At 36.6% G+C, this 21,434-nt stretch overlaps 1 protein-coding gene across 3 annotated transcripts in view; it reads right to left on the bottom strand.

The window, feature by feature from the left end:
• Nucleotides 1-21,434, bottom strand: part of dclk1a (doublecortin-like kinase 1a) — a 62,284-nt gene that overhangs the window by 21,696 nt on the left and 19,154 nt on the right. For all 3 annotated transcript variants that reach the window (XM_027139180.2, XM_047805096.1, XM_047805095.1), the window contains 2 exons: nucleotides 8,349-8,448; nucleotides 5,354-5,452 (listed from right to left, as the gene is read on the bottom strand). In XM_027139180.2, coding sequence (XP_026994981.1) covers nucleotides 5,354-5,452; nucleotides 8,349-8,448 — 199 coding nt within the window. The remainder of the gene's footprint in view (nucleotides 1-5,353; nucleotides 5,453-8,348; nucleotides 8,449-21,434) is intronic.

Raw genomic sequence — 21,434 nt, 5'->3', positions numbered from 1 at the left:
CCAGCCAGCAATCATTTCTATCCAGAGAGCACTTATGTGTGTCTGCAAACAGCTGTGGAATTTTTAGAAATCATCAGCACATCATGTGTTTATGTTGTATGTGCGGAGGGGGTGCGGGCTGCTCTCCTTCATTCACCAATCTGCTAGACTTAGCCTGATTACAGAAACATCACTGACAGAGTCGGTTATGTAAACTGTGTGTGAGGAGCTGTTCTCTCTCACTTTATGCATCTGGGCTTTTTAAAGGAGTATAAACATATTTTGTGTTTGTTTGCTTGTCTGGTTGCCAACGCGGTTTAGTGTCAGGGTTGTGAATATGAAAGAAAAATCTTTAGCTAATAAAAATTCACTGTGATCTCCCAGTAAATGGAATTCTACATGTGCAGATGTTAAAATATTAAGGGGAGAAAATAAGCTTCACAGTATCTAACTCTGTATAGTTGTCTATCCTCCAACAGATAACAAAAAAACCCTAAACTCTAAGAACTCTAATGCATTTTTTATATTTTGCATATCTTCAGTTGCACGAAAATCAAACATTTCAAAGCTCCAGCCAAATGTGCATCACATAATACAAAGATTATTTCTACAACCACCTTTCCCACCTAGACAGCAGATTATTGCTGTAAGAACATTACCTTCTCGTCTTTTTCCCCCACATGAACAGTCTGCAACTGTGCTTTTGGTACACTGAGGCTTTTAGCACAAACACCAAGCTTGTGCTTCACTCATGCTGGGTGTCTGTAAATGCATGATTTGTCTGGGGGGAACAAACCAATCTGATAGGCATGCGATGAGTGGCGCCCAGTAAACTGAGGCTGCTTCCGGCTCAGCTGCCAAACAGGAAGTTGCCTCCATATATGGGCATCACTATTGTCTCCAAGGCAGCAGCTTCCTTGGCCCGGATTACCATGGCAACCCCTTGGCCAGACTAAGCCTCTTCAGCTGGCATAGTTTAAACCAATCATATCACAGTTGTCTCCAACAGCGGAGAGCAAATAAAGAAAACACACCTTCCGTCTAGATCTAGTTTCACACATATATACATATACATACGTATATAAAACGTGTGTGTGTGTCTGTGTGTGTGTCAAAATAAAGATAGAAAAACAACATAAAGTATCTTAGTAAGTTAAACAAGACTGGAGAAATGAACATGTTGTTTTACTGATGGTGGTAGAGAGTGATATGTGATGAATCTCACGTAGGTGTTCAGCTGGTTTGAGAGCACTCCCATCAGGAGTGAAATATCCTATTCTATAAAGGATTATAGGATAAAGATGAATTGCCAGAATAAAGTTCATAGTTTTTTTTGAGCACGGCAGCAAAATACCTTCAACTGCAAGAGCCACCGTTTTTATACATATGTGTCTATAAGTGCAATGGATTTGCAGGCAGCTGTCTCCAGTTTTATTTAAAAGTTAACATAGACAGGCAAAAACAAACAAACACACACACACTGCAAAAGAGATTAATATTGCTCCATTCAATGCAGAAGTTCTCTGCAAGATTGAGTCACTGCCCCACCCTTTTACTTACGCGCTCTCTCTCTCTCTCTCTCTCTCCCTCTCTCTCTCCCTCTCTCTCTCTCGCTGTCTTTCTCTCCCTCTCTCACTCTCACTCGCTCCCCCCCCCTCTCTCTCTCTGTGTCTGTCTGTCTGAGTCACTGTCTACTGTCTCTCTTCTACATGTGTTCCCAGTCTTTAATCCTTTTCTCCACTCCGGCTCTCTTTTTCTATCACATCCTCCAACCTTACACCCTCATTTCTTGTGAATAACAAAGTCATAAACTGATGCAATCCTGCTCAGAGACATCTGCAGCCATGGTGCCGGATTTGTCAGACACCATCAGCCAGACACAATATTCATGCATTAGTAGTGAGCATTATTTTTTTTTAATCAGTTTAAGGTGAATGTGAAGGTAAGGGTATGAATCATCTTGGCAGAGAATCAATAGCAAGTTTTCAATTGGAAAACGTGTGGACCTTTACCCTGTTTGCTCTAAGTTTATTCATTCATATATGTTCTTTTACACTGGAACACTGTGTACAAGAAAGAAATACACCCTGAGACATTCTGTCATAGGTCACTATACACACTCATTCATACACTCATTCACACCTAGAGACAATTCAGCTTAGGCAATCCACCTACACTTGTTACCCATGTGTTTTTGGGAGGTGAAAGGAAACCAAAGAACCTCGGATTAAACCCACACAAGGAGAACATGCAGAACAGACAGTACCAGAAGCTTATGATCAAATTTTATTTGCATATCATTATTCGCAGTAAACATTTTGTATATGTATAAAAAACACTATGTACAAAAAATAATCATACAAATTAGAGGGATTAAAATTTATATTTATCCCTAATGAGGAAACACTCCTTAAGATGATATGATGAAGAAACAATGAGATGAACCAGACTCAAAAGGGAAGCCAAATTTAGTCACTGACGCTTTTCTATCTCTTGCATGTAGCTAGTTATCCTCTGTTGCACAACAGCTAATAAGAAGGGAAGCCAAGACATAAGACATATCATAACACTGCAAATGTAACTGAGCAGCTGGATGAGATTAGCAGCACTAACCGCTCTGTGTCCTACAAGAAGGCCCATAGAAACTTATCTTTGGTTAGTGTTACTCTGATAGAGAGGGGAAAGAGAAATAACATCCTTCCAACTCAGACAGCATAGCCAATTATCCTTTCTTGGACTCTGAACAGTGGATGGCTGTGGCATCTGTGGGATTTGAACACTCAGTCTCCATGCTGAAGGGTGAACATTGTTGTCGCTGCAGCAATTGGTTACAATGTGAGGATAAAGTTTTAGATTTTTAGAGTATTAGAGTATTCGATTATTTTCCAAATGCTTTCTGAAATGCAGCATCATAGTGCATCAGTATGCGTGAGCAAAAGTATTTCCTTTCAGCTGATGAAGAATTGGCCAAAGCATTTTCTTTCAATCGTGTCAAGTAGTCAACGAAACCTTTATTGTCAGCAAAGCCGTATACATTGTGCAGCACAGCGTGAGATGAAATAACGTTTCTGCTGGACCCAAGGGACAAGATACATTTCTGACATTCACAGTGCTGACAGGACATAAATACAGTGCAACAGGAATAAGGAGCATGAAAGGATTGAGGTATGGGAAACAGTGGGAGTGAGAACACAGTAGGGAATAAATACTCCAAGCATAACGGATGTCACTTCCAGGTTTACGTAAAATCCATATTTTTACGGTTGGCCGTAAGGTTTTGAGAGAAACAGCATCATTTATAATGATTCATTTCAGTCTGTAGTAAACTGTAATTTAATTCAGCAACCTCTTTAGACATAACTGAATCTATAGAAATCTTTCATTAGCGAGAGATGCTCTTTCATCTGAAATGTTATCATACAGTGAATACAAGTGTTTGTAATGTAAAAATAAACAAATAAATAAATGAAACCAAGATTCAAGACTCATTCATGTCATATACATGTCATAGACCGTGACACTGATTGGGATTCCACTGCACCCCAAAAATCTAGTCTTTGTTAGTATTTATATGCCATAAAATATATTTTAAGTAGGAAGAAAAACTAGTGTAGAAACATATTTCAGAAATTTGACCTTGCTGTGATCTCGACCCAGTTTGGATCAATTCCAAAATCTAATTCCTTTCCTCTGCTGGTTACATTAATAATTCCACACAAAACATATCTTTCAGAATTACTAACTTGGTCTCAGAACATAATACTATTGTCCTTTTGTCAGTTTTAGAAGGACGTCCTGTTCTTGGTCACGTCACTGTGGTGGCCCGTTTTCTCCACTGGGAAGTTACATATTATCTTTTGGAAATTCTTTGTACTTCTCAGATGTAAGTAAGAAAATGTCACATAAAGTCCTACAGAAACAGCTGATCTGTATTAGTTCATTGAGGACAGGTGTATTATAATAAGATTTAAACAGAAGCTGATTAGTGACTGGACCAATTTATTGTATTAGTATTTTTCAGTATTTTCAAGTATTTTATTTTTATGTCACAAAACCTGCAATTTTAACAGGACTTATATATCTTCTGTATATGAACATTTCTTTTGGAGATGAATCTGTTTAAAGGGCATCACTGGGTTGGCTGATGTGTACATGTGTATGTGAGTGACACACGGAGAGTGAGAAAAGATGAGGAAATATAAAATTGTGTAATATAAAATTTCCTGTATTATGTTTCTTAAGTTCTGAAAAACTGCTTTGAGACAATGTCCATTGTTAAAAGTGCTATACAAATAAATTGAATTGAATTATATAAGCTTTCTTTTTCTAGCGTAGTCAAAAGCTGAATCCTAGCTTCTAAAACAAGCATGAGGCTGCTTGAGTGTTTGTTAATGATGATGAAGCATGAAGGTTGAAGCTGACCTGACAGAGACAATACTTCTAAATACTCACAGCACATCTGACAACTCAACTTGATAATAAACTACAGAGTAACAGTTGCATACAGTATATTCGGAAAGTGTTCAGACCGCCTTCATTTTTGTAAGTTGCAGCCTGATTATTATTTTTCATTAATCTACACACAGTACCCAATAATGGCAAAGGAAAAACAGAATCATTTTGTTAGATATCAAGCATCGCGTTAGTTCTGGCAGGCCATGAATTCAAGCGTGCATCAGCTGTTAATCAGCTGTCCACGACGCGCACCAATCCGGTTACGACATCCATATTACCCAACCATTTAAATTCCCATTCATTGAGCCGCTTCTAGTGCTTAGCTGCTGCTGCAATTTTAACTCCCGACTCCACCATGCCGGAACCCGTTATTCGTTGTACCAGTTTACGTTAGAAATCTTCACATATTTCTCTCTCTCTCTCCCTCTCTCTATTTATTTATTTATTTATTTGTTTGTTTGTTTGATTGATTGCTTATTTATTCATTCATTTATTCATTCATTCATTCATTTTTCCAAAAACATATAAGCGAGAATATCTAATACCATGCATGATTAATGGTTCTGCTGTTATACGGGGGGTCTATTCTATTTTCTAGTTACATGTGCACGGACGGGTGTGTGGATTTTTGCCCAGAACAGAACCATACCTCCAACACTAACTGTATGCATATAATCTAATAAATCCTCATTTGACAAAGTTGTCCTGACAGAATTGTTGTTTGTTAATTAACAGAATCCTTTTGAAACTGTTGAAATGATGCCTCTCATTTCTCTTGACTCGAGTCAACATGTGGTTAATTAAATTGATTGGACATGATTTGGAAAGGCACACACCTCTCAATAGAAGGCCTGAATACTTTCTGAATCCACTGTATATAAGATGTATATATAAATATATACATAGAATGCCACGTTACCTGATGGTGACTTGCTGCTTCTGGAGGGTGTCATAGTCCTGGGAGACGCACGACTTAGAAGACTCTTTCCATAGGAGGATGATTTCATCAGCCTGCATTCTGTTTGCCAAGAAAGAAAGTTACAAAGGAAAAAGCTAATGTCTTAGTAAGATAGTTGTCCACAGAACAACTTCAGTGCACATTGGTAGAGATTGTACAAATGCCTACAACTGTACTGGAGACATGAAACTTATTTCAGTCACAAGAACTCATGTTTATTTATGAGAATGAAATGTAGCTTGGTTTGGTCTTGACAGATTAGATTTGTTACACTGCTGCTGCTGTTGCAGAGTGAGTACAGAGACTTGGTCTGTTCAACCTGCTGAGACTGGAGTAACATCTCTATACAGGTCTAAACTGGTGGTGCTGTGAGAGGGAGGTAAGGATCACTTGCTGTGCACCGAGAAAACGCCTGGGGGCTTATTCTGGAGAAAGGGAAGCGCTGCATGTTGCCGGCTCCTTGAGAATCAAGGAGTGCAAGGGTACAGTTTTGTGGTTAAACTAGATATATTTGTTAGTACTGTATTCCCTTAGGTGATGTACTGACCTGATGAAATACATCATATAGAGTGCTAGCTAACATTCAGTCCAAAGCTAGTGAATGTAACAGATTAATAAGATTATTTTCATCCTCACCATCACTCAGTGAGTGTGTGAATGTGTATGTGCATGTTGTCCTGTGATGGACCAGTGTCCTATCCAGGATGTATTCCTGCTTCATGCTCAGTGTTCCTGGCGGTGTTCATGATTAAGGTTTCACCATGACCCTGACAAACATAATTACTTACTGATAAAAGAACTAAGAAATCATCATAACCTTTTTTTTACCCAGCATTTCCAAAGGTGCCAATAATTCTGGATGTGACAGTGTAGATACAGTATTGTATATACTGTACACACAGCATATAAGTCAGTGATTTACAGTATGTAGGTTTACATATCCTATATATAAACATATTTCATTCTTAATAATTACAGTTTTTGTGGTAATTATTCTCAAATATTTTAGACAATTGTGTAGCTATTGAATATTTACAACTCTTATATGTCAGTGTTACGTGCCAAGGCACGTATTTTGCAAGTGTGTAGCTATTTAATATTTACAACTCTTATATGTCATAGTCTTTTCAGGAACTATATAAACGTGCTGCATTACACTTTCCATGCAGTACAAGTCTGATTACATAACGCAGTCCATGTTATCCATGAAGTTATTAGCATTGTTGTTAACGGTGTTACGGTTAACGGTTGTTGAATCGTTTCTAAATGTGTGTGTAGCTGTATTTATATGTGAACTGTGGATTTCCATTTAGTGCTGGATCTTTTGCCTGGTTTTTAATTTCCCCTGAGCAGATCAACATGCAGTAGAATATATACAATTTCAATTCAATTACAACATTCTCACTATGTCTAATAGTTCATAATTTGTTCAAAATCATACCACTTTACATCAGTTTTTGCTTTGTTTATTGCAGCTAATTTGTTTTTCCCACTTGGCATTTGCAGCAATCGTTCGGTGAAAAGTGATAAATTCAGATGAGCATGCATTAAGTTTCCGACACCGTGTAAGACAGCAAATGTCACAGTCAATTAGAGAAGCATTGAGTCATTCCACATCTCCCAGATGCAAATGCAACTGATTTAACTCTTCATCTACCAGCACTATTGCTTTAACTTTCCTAACTACTGCTTTAACTTACGAAAGACCTGCGTTTAAATAATAATAATGTCACACTGACAAGGTCACAGATATGCATATAAATGCTCAATTGACTAACGCTTTAAATGCTCCACAAAAAAAAAAAGAATTCCTTAATTTAAAGACAGTCCAGTGTGTAAAGTGCAATAAGATGTAATACCCAGTTGCCACTCAACCGATAACTACAGGAACTATAGGGAAATGTTCGTCTTTTCAGAGTGCCATTGTGTCTTCATCAGTCTTGCCTTCAGCATGCCTCATATGTTCCTCATCAGAGTTTGATGCTAATGCATTTTTAATTAAATTCCTCTTGATGATTAATTTTGCTGCCCCTATCAAACTCACCGTGAAAAAGCATCTGGCAGTAATTAAAGGTCCTCTTTCATAATTGAACAGAGTTGTGTGAGGACTCAGAAAGATAACCTGCTTTTCATCAATTTCTTAAGTAAAAAGAAAGTAGGTACGGTAAGCTACAAATTATACTTGTGTGTTATACATTGTTCCAGGGAATAGGATTCGCACGGAGGAGAAGTGTTTATAGGATAGTGAACATCTGCTCAGCCGATCACGATCCAACTCCTTATTAAGTCTGTACATCATCTCTTTAGGGGTGACTGTATGTCGATCCCCAACCTTACTAAATAAAAAAAAATATATATATATATATATCCTAGAAAAGTCTAAAATGGCCTTTGGGAGCAGGAGGAAAGAGAGAAGGAAATCAGATAGCCCTCCTTTTGAGGTGGAATTATGCTATATATGATGAACAGGGATTGAAAAATGTGGAGGACATTTTGAGAGTTGTCAAGAGGAAAGTTGAGGATCGAGAAGAAGCGAGAAGAGAAGAAATGAGTAGAACACATGGAGATAGGAGAGATGAGAGGAGTGTGGCAGTAAAAACTGTTGATGGGGAATATAATGAGGGAGAACACACTTGGGATGAAGGCTGGTTAATGGACCTACACAACTTAGGGTTGGGAACTAATTAGAAACAGGCTTTCATTATGTTTCTGAAAGTGACGGTGTGGGTGCAGGAGAGGGCAGATACAGAATAAGAGGAAAAGATAAAAGAGGACAAAGAGATGTGACACGGGGGAGATGGAAGCTTTAACCCACACATGCTCTTTATGCAAGTGTGCTTGAAGCTTTTTAGAATGAAGCCAAAGAGAATGGCTCAGGAAGAACTCTGGTGTACTGTATTAACAAAGAACCTCCTCAATCAGGAAAGAAAAAAAACATTACATAAATGTTCCTTACCGCTTTCATCCAGCAGGAAGTCATCGCGGTAGCGAAACTTCTCCGGTCCACATGCAATGAAGATGTCGTCATCACCAAAGAAGTCCTGAAGGCATGTAACCTGTGGCAAAAGATAGGCTTGTCACACAAAATAACACCTTATATGTGAAGTTGATTCAATTTAACTGCCATCCCTTCTATATATCCACTTACACAGTGGACTCATTAATGCTGTGCCTTCAGCATTGTGCTACAGTGTGTATAGATAATCTAGGGCTTATCGAGGCAAATGCAATAACCATAAAACAAATTAATGCTCCAATACAATCAATACACCACATTGTACACATTATACAATAAATTACTACCCAGAACTCCCCGAATTCACCCTCGCACTGCTCCTGCTCATATCTGCTTTATCTACAGGAGGAGTGTGAGGATGAATTAGACAGTACAAAGCCGAACAGACAGACTATGCAAATCAGGTGTAATTTTAAACCATCGTTAGCACCATATTGTAAATATTGTGAATATTGTGAATAAACAAAACATCTGCATGAAGCTGAAGTGCAAACTTTAACTATGTTGATCCACTAGCAAAAGGTTGTCTCGCTTTAACAAAGAAAACTGTCGGTAATGTACATGCAAGGTCCCTACAAAGAGGAAACAGAGAACATGACAGATAAAAGAAGTCTCAGAACCCCTGTGTACTGCTATAGGGCTAATTTAACAATACATTACTGTAATTTCTAAGAAATGTGCAATGTGAAATGAACCCCAGCAGCTCTGCATTTAAGCTTCTTGACTTCACTCGACTTGATCGTATAAAACTTAGGTTTCAGAAATAAAAAGATTTGTAGCCTTATGAAACTTGGGTAAATGTTTATGATGTCTTGGGTAAATGTTTATGTAAATGATCCTGTGAGGGCACAGTTGATCTGAAACGGCTCATTGGAATAGGGCTTAAGGTTCATTTTAAGCAGAGAACTTAATGATCAAAGAAACATTATATGGAGAAGGAAAGTTGCCCTCACAGCTTGATGCCTAAACTAGAGAGAGAGAGAGAGAGAGAGAGAGAGAGAGAGAGAGAGAGAGAGAGAGAGAGAGAGAGAGAGAGAGAGAGATCTGACAAAAATGTAGACTTTGCTTTAATGGAGTCCTACAGTACTTTAATGTGTTCTTGAAAAGATTCCCAGCACAGCATCCTTTTGACTCACATTTAATCCAACTATCGATACCCATCACTCTAGTCATGCATTTGTCTTCAGGACTGTCACCACACCAACTCTACTGCTCACTAATTATCCGCTAAAAAAAGAGTAGTTAACGAGTTCTGCATGGCGAGATTACCAGAGGGGACAAGACATTTTAGAGGGGAAGTACAGGAAATGATTCTTGACATTTTTAGCTACCCTACAACAGTAATGAGTGCCAGTAGAGACATTGTTGAAAAGCAATGAAGTCATTATTATCAATGATTATGATACAGTCTGCTTCGTTCCTACATGAAAAACAATCAAACAGCAAACTGCTGTGAGTGAATTCTTTTTAAAGACTCTTTAAAGCATCTTGAAGTATGTTAAATGTGTACAGTTTGTTGACTTTAGTTGACAGATAACAGATACATTTATATGAACCTTTTGTTGCTGATTACATATTGTAGGTAAGGGCCAATAACACTTTAGAAACAGCTCTACAGGCTGATTTCCATTACATACCACTGACTGCACCATTAGCTACCCTGGTAACTAAGCTGCTAGACAACACTGTCATTCTTGGTTTAATACGTAGAAATAATGTGTTTTTCATCATAGATTTTAAGTGAATCCAACTCTCTAATTACAAATGTGTAGAAGATGCAGGAAACCTCAGAACATTGAGTGATCACAGGCTAGTTGTCATCCATGCTATCCAGTCACCCACACGCAGTGCATAAATCACACACCTACAACTGTCACAAACTAGAGTTGGTATCGACTTGGATTTCATCTCTTGTTTATTGAAAGAAATCTGTCGGTTTGGATCAATACATGACAGAATCAATTTAAAACAATATTAAAAAGTACAGTTTTGGTTGTAAAGGATTTTTATGTCTGTGGAACGACTGGATTCTGCATCAGTTACAGCTGCAGGGCTTACGGGACGTGCCTCTATCTGCATCGTGATATTTTTTCTCTGCACAATTAATTGCTGATGAAGAACAAAGATCTGATCTGATCGGAGTTGACTGGTCCGTTCTACATGCAACACATTTAAGTTTTTTCATTTTAAAAAACGTTCAACTGTAGCTTTAGCATTCAACTGTAGCTTATGGTCATTGTCAATGAAAACCACCCCAGTACATTACGTAACTCCACCATGATTTGCTGTGATTTCATGTTTCCCAGGCAATGATCCGTGTTGGATCTCTGCCAAATACAAACATTCAATCAGACCAGAGACTTTCTCCATGTGTCCAACATAGCATTTGAAAAACTCCAGATGAATCCAGCCTGATTAAGTCATGATTTCTCATCTCTCTACTTTCAACTGGGGTTTAGTCACATTGTGACCAGCTTCTGAGCTCTTGGATTTTTGGTTAATCTATGAATAATGCTCTCCTTACCAAGGCACCGGTGGACTTTGGACATTTGGTGGACAGTCTCCATTGAGTCATTGTAGTCACATATTCTTTAATAATGGATTTCATGGTGCTTCATGGAAAAATTGTACAAAAATTATATAACACCATTTAATGAACAAATAATAATTATCAGTACAGTGAAATTTTTGCATGATTTACTGAAGTTTAAAAAAGAGACATTTAAAATAGCATCATAAACAGCTTGAGAATTATGAAATGTACATTTCAGGTGAAGATTATTTTACAGCTTTGGCTGCTTCAGTACTTCACATTCAAACTAATATGGGCATGTTTTGGACTGGTCAAGACAAGGTATAAAGTCACAAATGTGCTTTCACAAAACAGATTACTGTTTCTCTGTAACATTTCTTTCTACTATTTATTATTTTTTTTATAGAATATTTTTTCTACTTTTGTAAGTTACTTAGTTCACTTTCACAGTCTACTAGTTATACTAGTTATAGAACTGAGTAACTAAGAATGCCAAAATACATTAGCTGCATATGTTAGCTTACCAATCTTGTACTAGACAAGTCTTGTCTTGTTGATGATAGCTATGTTCACACATGCTATATATGCTATAGCACATATATATCATATATATTTTTGTTTATAGCATATTATAACAAAAAGTGACTAGTCCCCAGCAGGCAGGAAGGAATTAGTGTTGGGTCTCTAATTGTGCTGACCTGTCAGTTCCTCAGGAGCTCTTGGTTGCACATTTCCATTCGACTATAAACTGTTGTAGAAATACATTCACATTATTTACTGTCCAGTGTCACCCTAATGAGGATGGGTTTCCTTCTGAGTCTGGTTCCTCTCAAGGCTTTGTCCTCATAACATCTCAGAGAGTTTTTCCCTGTCACCGTCAGCTCAGGCTTGTCATTAGGGAAAACTGTTCGACATAAATAGATAAAAAGGGCTAATTAGAGTAAAATTAGTTTATTCATAATAGTGCATGCATGTTTGTATTTCTAGAAAACTGCTTATTTATTGGGAATTTCTTTGATTTCTCAGTATATCTGTAAAATATACATATATTTGTATCTGCATTTTCTCTTCTCACACCTGCTGTCTTTATTTCTTTTTATTAAAACTGTCAAATAGCAAAAAAATTTCCTAAGAGTAATTATCTAGATTTTCTTTTCAAAGATTCAATTAAGTTTTTAATAATACTTGGCATTAAACCTGTAAATTACTTTGAAACAAACAAGCTGTCAGTTTCCATAAAAGATGCTTACCATAATATTTATGATTTTGCGATATAAATTCACCTTCCTGTAAATAACTGTAAAATCATGCTAAATGTGTTTTCAGTGTGGTCAATTCATGTCATTTTTTCTTCAGTTTGTTTATGTATTTTCTATTTTTATATTTTATATAAATTTTTTAATAATATAATAATATAATAAATATTTTCTATTTTATATTTTCTGCATATGAAATGAATTAGAATACTATTAAATGTTATTAATTTTCATGTCAATATAGTGTTAATATGATTTGTTGGGGTAAAAGGATTAGCGCTGTTAGCCCACAGCATTTTGAATATGAAAATACAGACAGAATAATGGTAATTAATTTGGTTATAAACAGTGTGCAATGGTAACTGGGTTAGATGTCCTGAAAGGGAAAAAGCAGGGATGGGAAATGGCAGTAAACTGGGAGTCAGCATTCACCGAGATTCAGCTTAGTGGTGCTTCTCATGGATCACTTGCTTAAAAACATATGCGAGTGTCATCCCACTGGTACAGCAAGCAGTTTAGCCTTTGGGACTGCAGAGATTAGTCCTAGAAACAACTACTCAACTGTTTGGTGATCACTTAATTTCCAAGAGACAAAAAAATGAGCTTTTGATGTCCAAAAAAAAAAAAAACAATTACACAACAGAAGCGTTCAAAGACTTTCCAAGTGGAGCAGAATTAAAAAAGAGCAAGTAATTAAAATAAACGATATACTGTGTGTGTGTGTGTGTGTGTGTGTGTGTGTGTGTGTGTGTGTGTGTGTGTGTGTGTGTGTGTATATACACACACACACACACACACACACACACACTCTCTCTCTCTCTCTCTCTCTCTCTCTCTCTCTCATACTGCCTCTGTCTTAGAAATCAAACACAGCAGAGATGCAAAAGAACATTTGACTCTATGTATGCATTTAAATATCTAAATAAAGACTCAGTAAACTATGCCATCTAGAGCACAAAAACTGCAGTGTGTTTGATATGATATATATATAGTCCTAAAGTATTCAGTCCCCTTTCACTATTTAATGATAATAGTTAATAGTGACTAGGGAATAACATAGTTACATTTCTATATCAACGGGTCTGAATACACATGTACAGACAAAGTGTTCTTTTTAATATATTTACAGACATTTCTAGAATTTTCTAGAATTCTGTTTTTACTTTGTCATTATTTGATACTGAGTGAAGATTAGTGAGAAAAAAAGAATTTTAGTATCAGGCTGCAATATTGGGGGAATCTACTGATTGTACTCATACTATACACATAACCATTCAAGGCAATGATGTCATTATTTAAAAAAAAAAAAAAGACAAACTTTTCTTTTCCAATTCCAAAGTTCTAATAATTAAATAACACAACAAAAACATTATAATTAGTATAATTATTATAATTATTATAATTATTTTTATTTTACACCACGTTCCTTATACACCGCTTATGATGCGACTGATACCACGTATAGCCAGTAGATGGCAGCAAAGTGCTTTTCAGGACAAATTCAGCCCTTAACGTTACCAAAAACTAAATGTTCATTTATGATCAATACATTTCATCTGTTAACAGGAAAAGTTGTTGTATGTTATCACAAATTGTATGCAATTATGCCAACAGAACTACATGTTTTAAAGGCAAATATTTCCATTGTGATGGAACATACAGTACAGGAGTATATATATGACCAAGCTGGATGATACAATTTAATCTATATAAAATAGTGAACAACATCATACAATTTTTCCACCAACAATTTAACATGGTAGTTTGGTGGAATCAGGAAGCAATATGTTGATTATATAGGAAGCAAACTAACAATCTGACCCAAAGAACATGTAGCAATATGAAATACAGCAGATTTATGGTCTACAAACACCTGTAAAAAACTTCAACCAAGATAAATCATGATACGTTTTCCCCATTAAAATGACATGACAAAAAATATAACCACCATCAAGCGGGAAATAAACAGAAATTCTTCAGAGGGAAAAAGAAACCGAAAGGTCTACAATAACCTGGCTGCAGAGCCCTTAACTAATACTTTGTTAAAGCACATTTGTCTTGTAATACAGCACTCTAATGCTCTGGATCTATCAAATTACAATGGCATCTCTTGTGCACATCCTTCCACAGGTTTTCAATAGGACTTGATCACAGTATTATGTTGCCTCCATCATGCTTCACAGTGTGTATGGTGTTCATCTAGACCATCTTTCAGAACTATGTCAAAGAGTCTCCAATGTGGTCTCATCATACCACAACACCAGCTTTCCACAGCTTTGGGCATATTTTTAGTTGGCCTGTATGTTTGTTTTTATTCTTGTGAAAAAGGGCTTCTAACTAGCTGCGCTACCTCATAGACCAGATATGTGAAGAATATGAGACATTCTTGTTTATTGTTGCTGTAAGTCTTTTATTTTAAAATTCTCTCTTGTTTCGTTGCGGCCGACAACAAGATTCCATACAAGAAATCAAGAAAATGTAAAAATAAATAAATGAATGAATGAAGGAATGAACGAACGAATAAATAAACAAAACAAAACAAAACAAAACAAAACAAAACAAAACAAAACAAAACAAAACAAAACAAAACAAAACAAAACAAACAAATAAATAAATGGGGGGACGTTGTGGCCTAATGGCTAGAGAGTCTGACTCGTAACCCTAAGGTTGTGGGTTCGAATCCCGGGCCGGCCACGACTGAGATGCCCTCGAGCAACTGCTCCCCGGGTGCCGCAGCATAAACCGCTGCCCACTGCTCCGGGTGTGTGTTCACGGTGTGTGTGTTCACGGTGTGTGTGTGTGTGTGTGTGTGTGTGTGTGTGTGTGTGTGTGTGTGCACTTTGGATGGGTTAATCATAGAGAACAAATTCTGAGTATGGGTCAACAAACTTACCCGTATGTCACGTCACTTTAAATAAATCCTAAATAAATGGCTGATTTTTAATTTGGGGTTAATAAAAGACACTTCAAAATGACTTTTGAATTAATGATGAATGTCATTAGTTCATTCTGAGCAGTCACATGGCCATTACAAATGAATGTGAACACTTATTCTACCAGGGTATTGTAATTTTCATCCTCATCCTGACCCATTATAAAGTTTCTATTTGTTTTTCACTAGAATATTGTAGCTATATCATTACTTAATAGCAACAAGCAATGTACTAATACATTTTCAACAGAAAAGCTTTTTTTTTCTTAACTGATACAAATTCTCATTCTCTGTAAAAATCAAAACTGATGAAGTTCTATTTGAACTAGGACAAAAAGCCCACTATAAATGTAACTAGACTTTTTTTTTTTTTTTGACAACAGTAGTAGTCGTCTTCGTCCATCCAGATTGAATTATAAGATTATGATCATTAAGAAGACAATAAATTTGAAGAAGGGTTTTATTTATTTCTTTTTTATTTAACTTGTTTATGGTAATTTTGCAAAACCTGCACAAGGCACTGGGTTGTGTTGAACACAGAGGTTTGTGCCTATATTTATGAGGACCATAATAATAGAGCTTAAGCTGTCATATTAAACAGCTCCAAAACAATCAACAGTTATAATATGAAGCGTGGGCTTTGATGAAGCCCTTTGCATGTGTCATTTAAATGATTACTGAATATACAAACAATGTTAACCCTGCAACTCCCAGAATGCTCTTACTTCACACAGTTAATCTTTAATTACAGTTACTGAAAAATATACTTTAATATGATTTACTGAATAATGAGGTGAGTTGAAAGGGTTGTGTACCTGTGTGTCAATCCAAACACAACCATATGCCTTTATTGTAGGTAGGGGATTGATAAGATATGATATGATGTGGTATGATAACCTGTATACCACAGAGGTTCGTGTATACAAAGACATGCACACTAGAGGCTGACATTTTTTCGGGATTCCGGCAGGTCACGGGAATCCCACGGGAATCCTGTAGAATGGGAAACAAAATCACTATTATACACGTGACTGGAATGGGACAGGAAAAAATGTCAGCGGGAGTGGGCGGGACCGGGAATACACAAATATATCTTTGATATAAATAAAAATATAATCTGTTTGCTTTGATATGGCTGGTTAAATGAATGAAAAAAATTGAAGAAAAAAAAAAAACACAGGAGTGGGACAGGGTGGGATTTTCCCCAGGTTTTTTTTTTTTGTGGGATTGGGATGGGACAGGAATTTTTGTGTTTGGGAGTGAGACGGGAGAGGTTCACTCCCGTGTCACCCTCTAATGCACACACACACACACACACACACACACGTTCACTTGGAGCAGCAAACAATTTGATGGCTGCAGTGTGACAGGCCAATAAGCTATCCTGATTACTGGAGCCCTTAGTACGTTAACTTTGTGTGCTGTAAGCAGAACTATTTTGGAAATGGGGTGTGAGCCACTAGCAGACCCAGTACACTGCACAGTCCCTAAAGTGGTAACCTTTTTACAAGGACAGCTGAATGATAGCAAATTCCGGTCCACAGTAACAGTGCACATGGCAGAAATTTCGGCCGATTACAACACAGCGAATGGCACCTCATTAGGAGCACATAAGCTCATAATAGCATTTTTGGAAAGAGGAGCCAGACAATGCCACCTACCACAAGACGCATGACCACTGGCATGAATGTCCCCCTGGTGTTGGAGTCCCTTACGCTTCTCTCTACAAGCCAATTCAGGTGGTTGCTTTGACATTGATAGCATTGAAAGCTGCCATTTTACTGCTAATCAGCTCAGCAAAAAGAGTAGGAGAGTGCACACCTTGGTAATAGCCTCTTCCTGCAGGTGTTGGTGGCTGAATGATTCTGGAGTAATCCTCATAGACAACCCACTACAAGGTCACCCATGTCATAAACCAAGCAGATAACCATGCAAGATCCTATGAAGGTCAATGTGCTGAATGCTCCGTTCTGTGTCCAGTGTGTTCAATGTCAGACACTAGCTCAAACACAAAGAGAAGCATGTACGTAATGTATTTAGTGTCAGAATAATGTCAAATAGTCATCCTCTATGTTGAGGTCTTTTCATTCATTTTCATAAAGACACAAAATCCAATAATCTCTCCATGACAGTACAAAAACATGTAACCTGAACGTACATAAACAGAACATTAAAAATGCTATATATCAAAGGGCCTCATTTTCAGAGGCTGTTAATGCATTCATTCTTGTTCCAACATTGGATATTTTAAATCCTATTAGGTGACCCATCCTTTTTCTTTTGCCCTACGGATCTGTACAGGCCCTGCAGTGTGTATGAGAGATCACACTGAAGCTGGAATGAGCAGATAATGTATTTTAAACAAATCCAAATAGAAGGTGCAGCAGTTGTGTTTTTTTTCTGTACATCTTTTATAGATAAAATAGACAAAAAAAACTGCTGGCTTTAGCATCTCCAATTTTGGATCCAAAACCAAACACACACATACATAAATACAGTATATACATATATATACACTTATATGCAGTACATGGACATTTCTGTTTTACAAATATTATATGACCACATGGTGGTACGTGGATGCCTGAACACCACACCAATAACTGCCCAGTCCTTGTATAATCATGGTCATATATTATGTGCATCTTTGAACATTAACATGGAGCTAGTCCACATTTTCTTGTTGTTTTTAAAGCCTTTACTTTTCTGTGAAGGCTTTCCACTGGATTTTGATACATGCTGCTGAGACACTAGTGATCCCTACCCCTTCCAGTAGCTAGACCTGCCTGATCCATTTGGATGCCCTACTTCTTCGATAGCTTTAGGTCTATAATTTCTGAACAGTTGATAACTAAAAAAATATTACATTTATATGTCTATTTTGAATTCAGAAATGACTAGACAAGAGTTTTGGTGAGTTCAGGCAGAGTAAGGAGGTCTGTTATTCAGTCAGCATTCCAAAGGTGTGTCCACTGGTATTGAGGTCAGGGCTTATGTTTCTGTTTTGCGAACAATTTCAGGTCACTTACTCGCCATATTTTGTATACACTTAGGTGTGGAAATTTTGTGTATTCATGTATATTTCTCCTACATTTGTGTGTGTATCTTTTTGTTCTATGTTGTGCTTTTAATTTTATCTTTCCCTTTGTTTAACATATGAATGTCGTAAAAATGCAATTTACAGAGAACTTATGTATAAATGTAACTAGATTTAAATATTTGTCACTCTGATAATCTGAAAGATGACTGTTGCTATGCAGCAGATACTCTTCTAAAAATACCTTTCAGAGGTTGTCTTGTTTTAGATCACCGCTCTGCTCATTCAGCAAGTAAAAAAAAAATCTTGCTATTTATGTCAGCTCAAAATAAGTCCTAGTGACTCAGAATACACGGATAGCAAAAATGCCTTTTAATTTCAAACTCAACTACAGTGACAAAAAAGACCATGCAAAATCTGTATCTATATATGGCCTGAGGGAATGAGAAGATATATATTCGAATGGTAACATATTATAATTATTAAAACATTGGCTGATAGCTGTCAATGTGTAATAGTTAGTTTAAAATTAAGTTCAGACAAATTGGCCTGAATCACATCCACCTGAAAACACATTGTAGTGATAGAGTGTTGATTGTGTTCTTGTTCCTTGTGCTAAGTATCCACTGTGGGAAGATGGGTTGGTGTTAGAAACAAAAAAAATTAACATAAAAGCTTTTTTTTTTGCAATATTTTGCACAATATACATTTGGTACATTTAGAATATTGGTTTGAACACTGTCACTTTAACTGAGCTCTCCATGGTGCTGAATCTCCTGTGCTGAATGTAACAGCATGAGTACATTAGAGTGGGCATCATCTCTCATAATTGTGAAGAAAGAAAGGCTTGGATATTAATCCCAGTCTTTACTTTCAATATGAAAATGGAGCCCAATGAAAGAAACCAAGCTCTCATTTTTGATAATGTGATGATGGTTATAAACTTCTATATAAAAGTGCTATGGATTAATTACATTCACAGGATTCTCTCCCTGACTTATTACTTATTACAGTCAGCATTGGAACTAATTCTAGTTAGGTATTAGGAAAACTTCATATATAAAGTTGCTTGGAGTAAAAGCATCCGACAACTGAAGACTTTAATAGTAAAGGTAATATAACAGAGGGCTCATGGAGAGATCATGGGATTACTGAGCCATAGTATACAAAGTCCAGAGACCAAGCAGGAATATAAGACAGCTGCAGGAAATTGAGAAATGGAAGCAAATCAGTAAATGACCTGAAAGCCAAAATGTAGTCTGCATTACAATGGAAAAAGACACCTTTGCCTATTTCTTTCTGTTTGACAAAATGAAGCTTATTGTTCATCCTTTCATTCTCCCAATAATCAGCGGTTCCTCTGCAATAAAAATGATTTGATTTTCGTGGTAATCCCTAGTCCACAGCTGAGTAGCTTGGAATTTGAGAACACAATCAATAAGCATTCCCTCTGGTTTATGTTCCACTTCTTGAATTACGAGGCTATCATATACACTGTTCAAAGCCCAGGTGAGTCGTCTCAGGTTGGCTTTGCTGAGAGGAGGGGGATGAACTCGGCATGATGAAGAGTCACACACAGCAGACTGAAGCCAAGATACACACTCATCCATCAGCCCACGACCATGTGGAGTCCCACTAGCAGCTTTGTATGAATGTAGGCACATGGGTAGGTGTAGAACTGCACTGACGTCAGTGGGTTATATATCGCGGCAAACAAAAGAGTGTGTGTGTGTGTGTGTGTGTGTGTGTGTTTGTGTGTTTGTGTGTAGAGTGGATCATAAATAATAATTTTAGGCAGATTCTTCATAAGCAAATGGGAAGAATCAGCCAGAAAAGACAGTTTTTCACTTCTGCCCACTTGTATGTGTTAAACTCATCCACACATGCTGTATGTGATGCTCATCTTAGACATTATCCACAAGATATTGACTAAACGTTAGGCTTCTAATAGGGCTGGGTGATATGGCTGAAAACTGTATCATGATATCAGTGTTTCATATCAGTCGATATTGATAATTATTGAAATTTTTATGACCCCTTTAAAATAAGGACCAGGAGAAAAATATATTACATTTAAACATTTTTATTTTAAACTTAACCTTCCTCTTATCATAATCCCCTCAGTTATTAAGACAGAAATGTCAACAACCAGGAAAACTCAAATAATTAAAATGTAAACATAAGTCTAAAGTCACAATGTACACTTAACAATTATCTCTTAACATTTAAGGTGTGAAATGAAATAAAATGTAAGAAATGCGTAATTAAGTGTAATAAAATAGTGCAAAGTGTTAAATATAAAGAGAGAGAAACCTGAGAATTTAGTGCAAGTTTAGCACTAGGAAGTTCACTATCTGTTCACCTTCTGGTGAATAAAGTGTTTTAAAATATGTGCAGTGTTTTGTAAACATAAATAAAACTGAGGTAGACTGAGATTAGGGCTGTAGCTATCAAATATTTTAGTAATCAAGTATTCTACCGAAAATGTCATTGAGTAATCGAATAATCGGATAAAATGTATTTTTGCTTAATTAAAAAGCAATATTAAATATACAAGAGAAACTAATTAGTTTCCTTTTTTTTTTTTTTAGAAAAATGAACTTTTATTTTTTAAATGCATAGTATGTAAATAATTATAAATTATAAATAAACATTTAGATATTACCCATTGTTTCTGTAATTGTACTGTGAACAATGACAAAAAAGGCTGACTAGAAAGAATTAAGTTTTGTGGGAAAATAATTTTAAGTCATTGTTTCATTCATTCATTTGTCCCATTGTTTAAGGTGGTAATGGGTTTCAAGGTCTGAGTCAAGAAGGAATGCCAAGCCTTAGAGGTGAACTCATTTCTATGATAATGAAGGGGTCTGAGAAAGACTGATATGTTAATGAGATTAAAGGTGGATGAAAGTCCAGGATCTGGTGTGGGGGCTGTTATATCCTTTCATGCTTTGATTGTCACCCGAGTGTTTTGTCTCTATCTGATGGGACTGCCCCCTAAAATGTGTATATTTACAATGTATTACAACTTTAAGTCAGACTGATGACTGCAGCGCCTGTGCCAGTACGCTCTGACTTGCAGACTTGTTTCATCGTGTATCTACAATAAAGACTACCGCACAAGGATATCCAAGTCTCCTGGTCTTCTCTGGAAAAAGTTTACAACAGTACATTTAAGTGCCAGACATTCTGGGCTTTACATGAACCCTTTTCTGAGATGCAAAACAAAAAAATAAATTACTTTCAAATTACTTTTTTAAAGTATCAA

The sequence above is a fragment of the Tachysurus fulvidraco genome, chromosome 20 (assembly GCF_022655615.1).
Source record: "Tachysurus fulvidraco isolate hzauxx_2018 chromosome 20, HZAU_PFXX_2.0, whole genome shotgun sequence".
Lineage (NCBI taxonomy): Eukaryota > Metazoa > Chordata > Actinopteri > Siluriformes > Bagridae > Tachysurus > Tachysurus fulvidraco.
The sequence above is the reverse complement of the archived record's forward strand: the minus strand, read 5'-3'. Positions and strand labels throughout refer to the sequence as shown.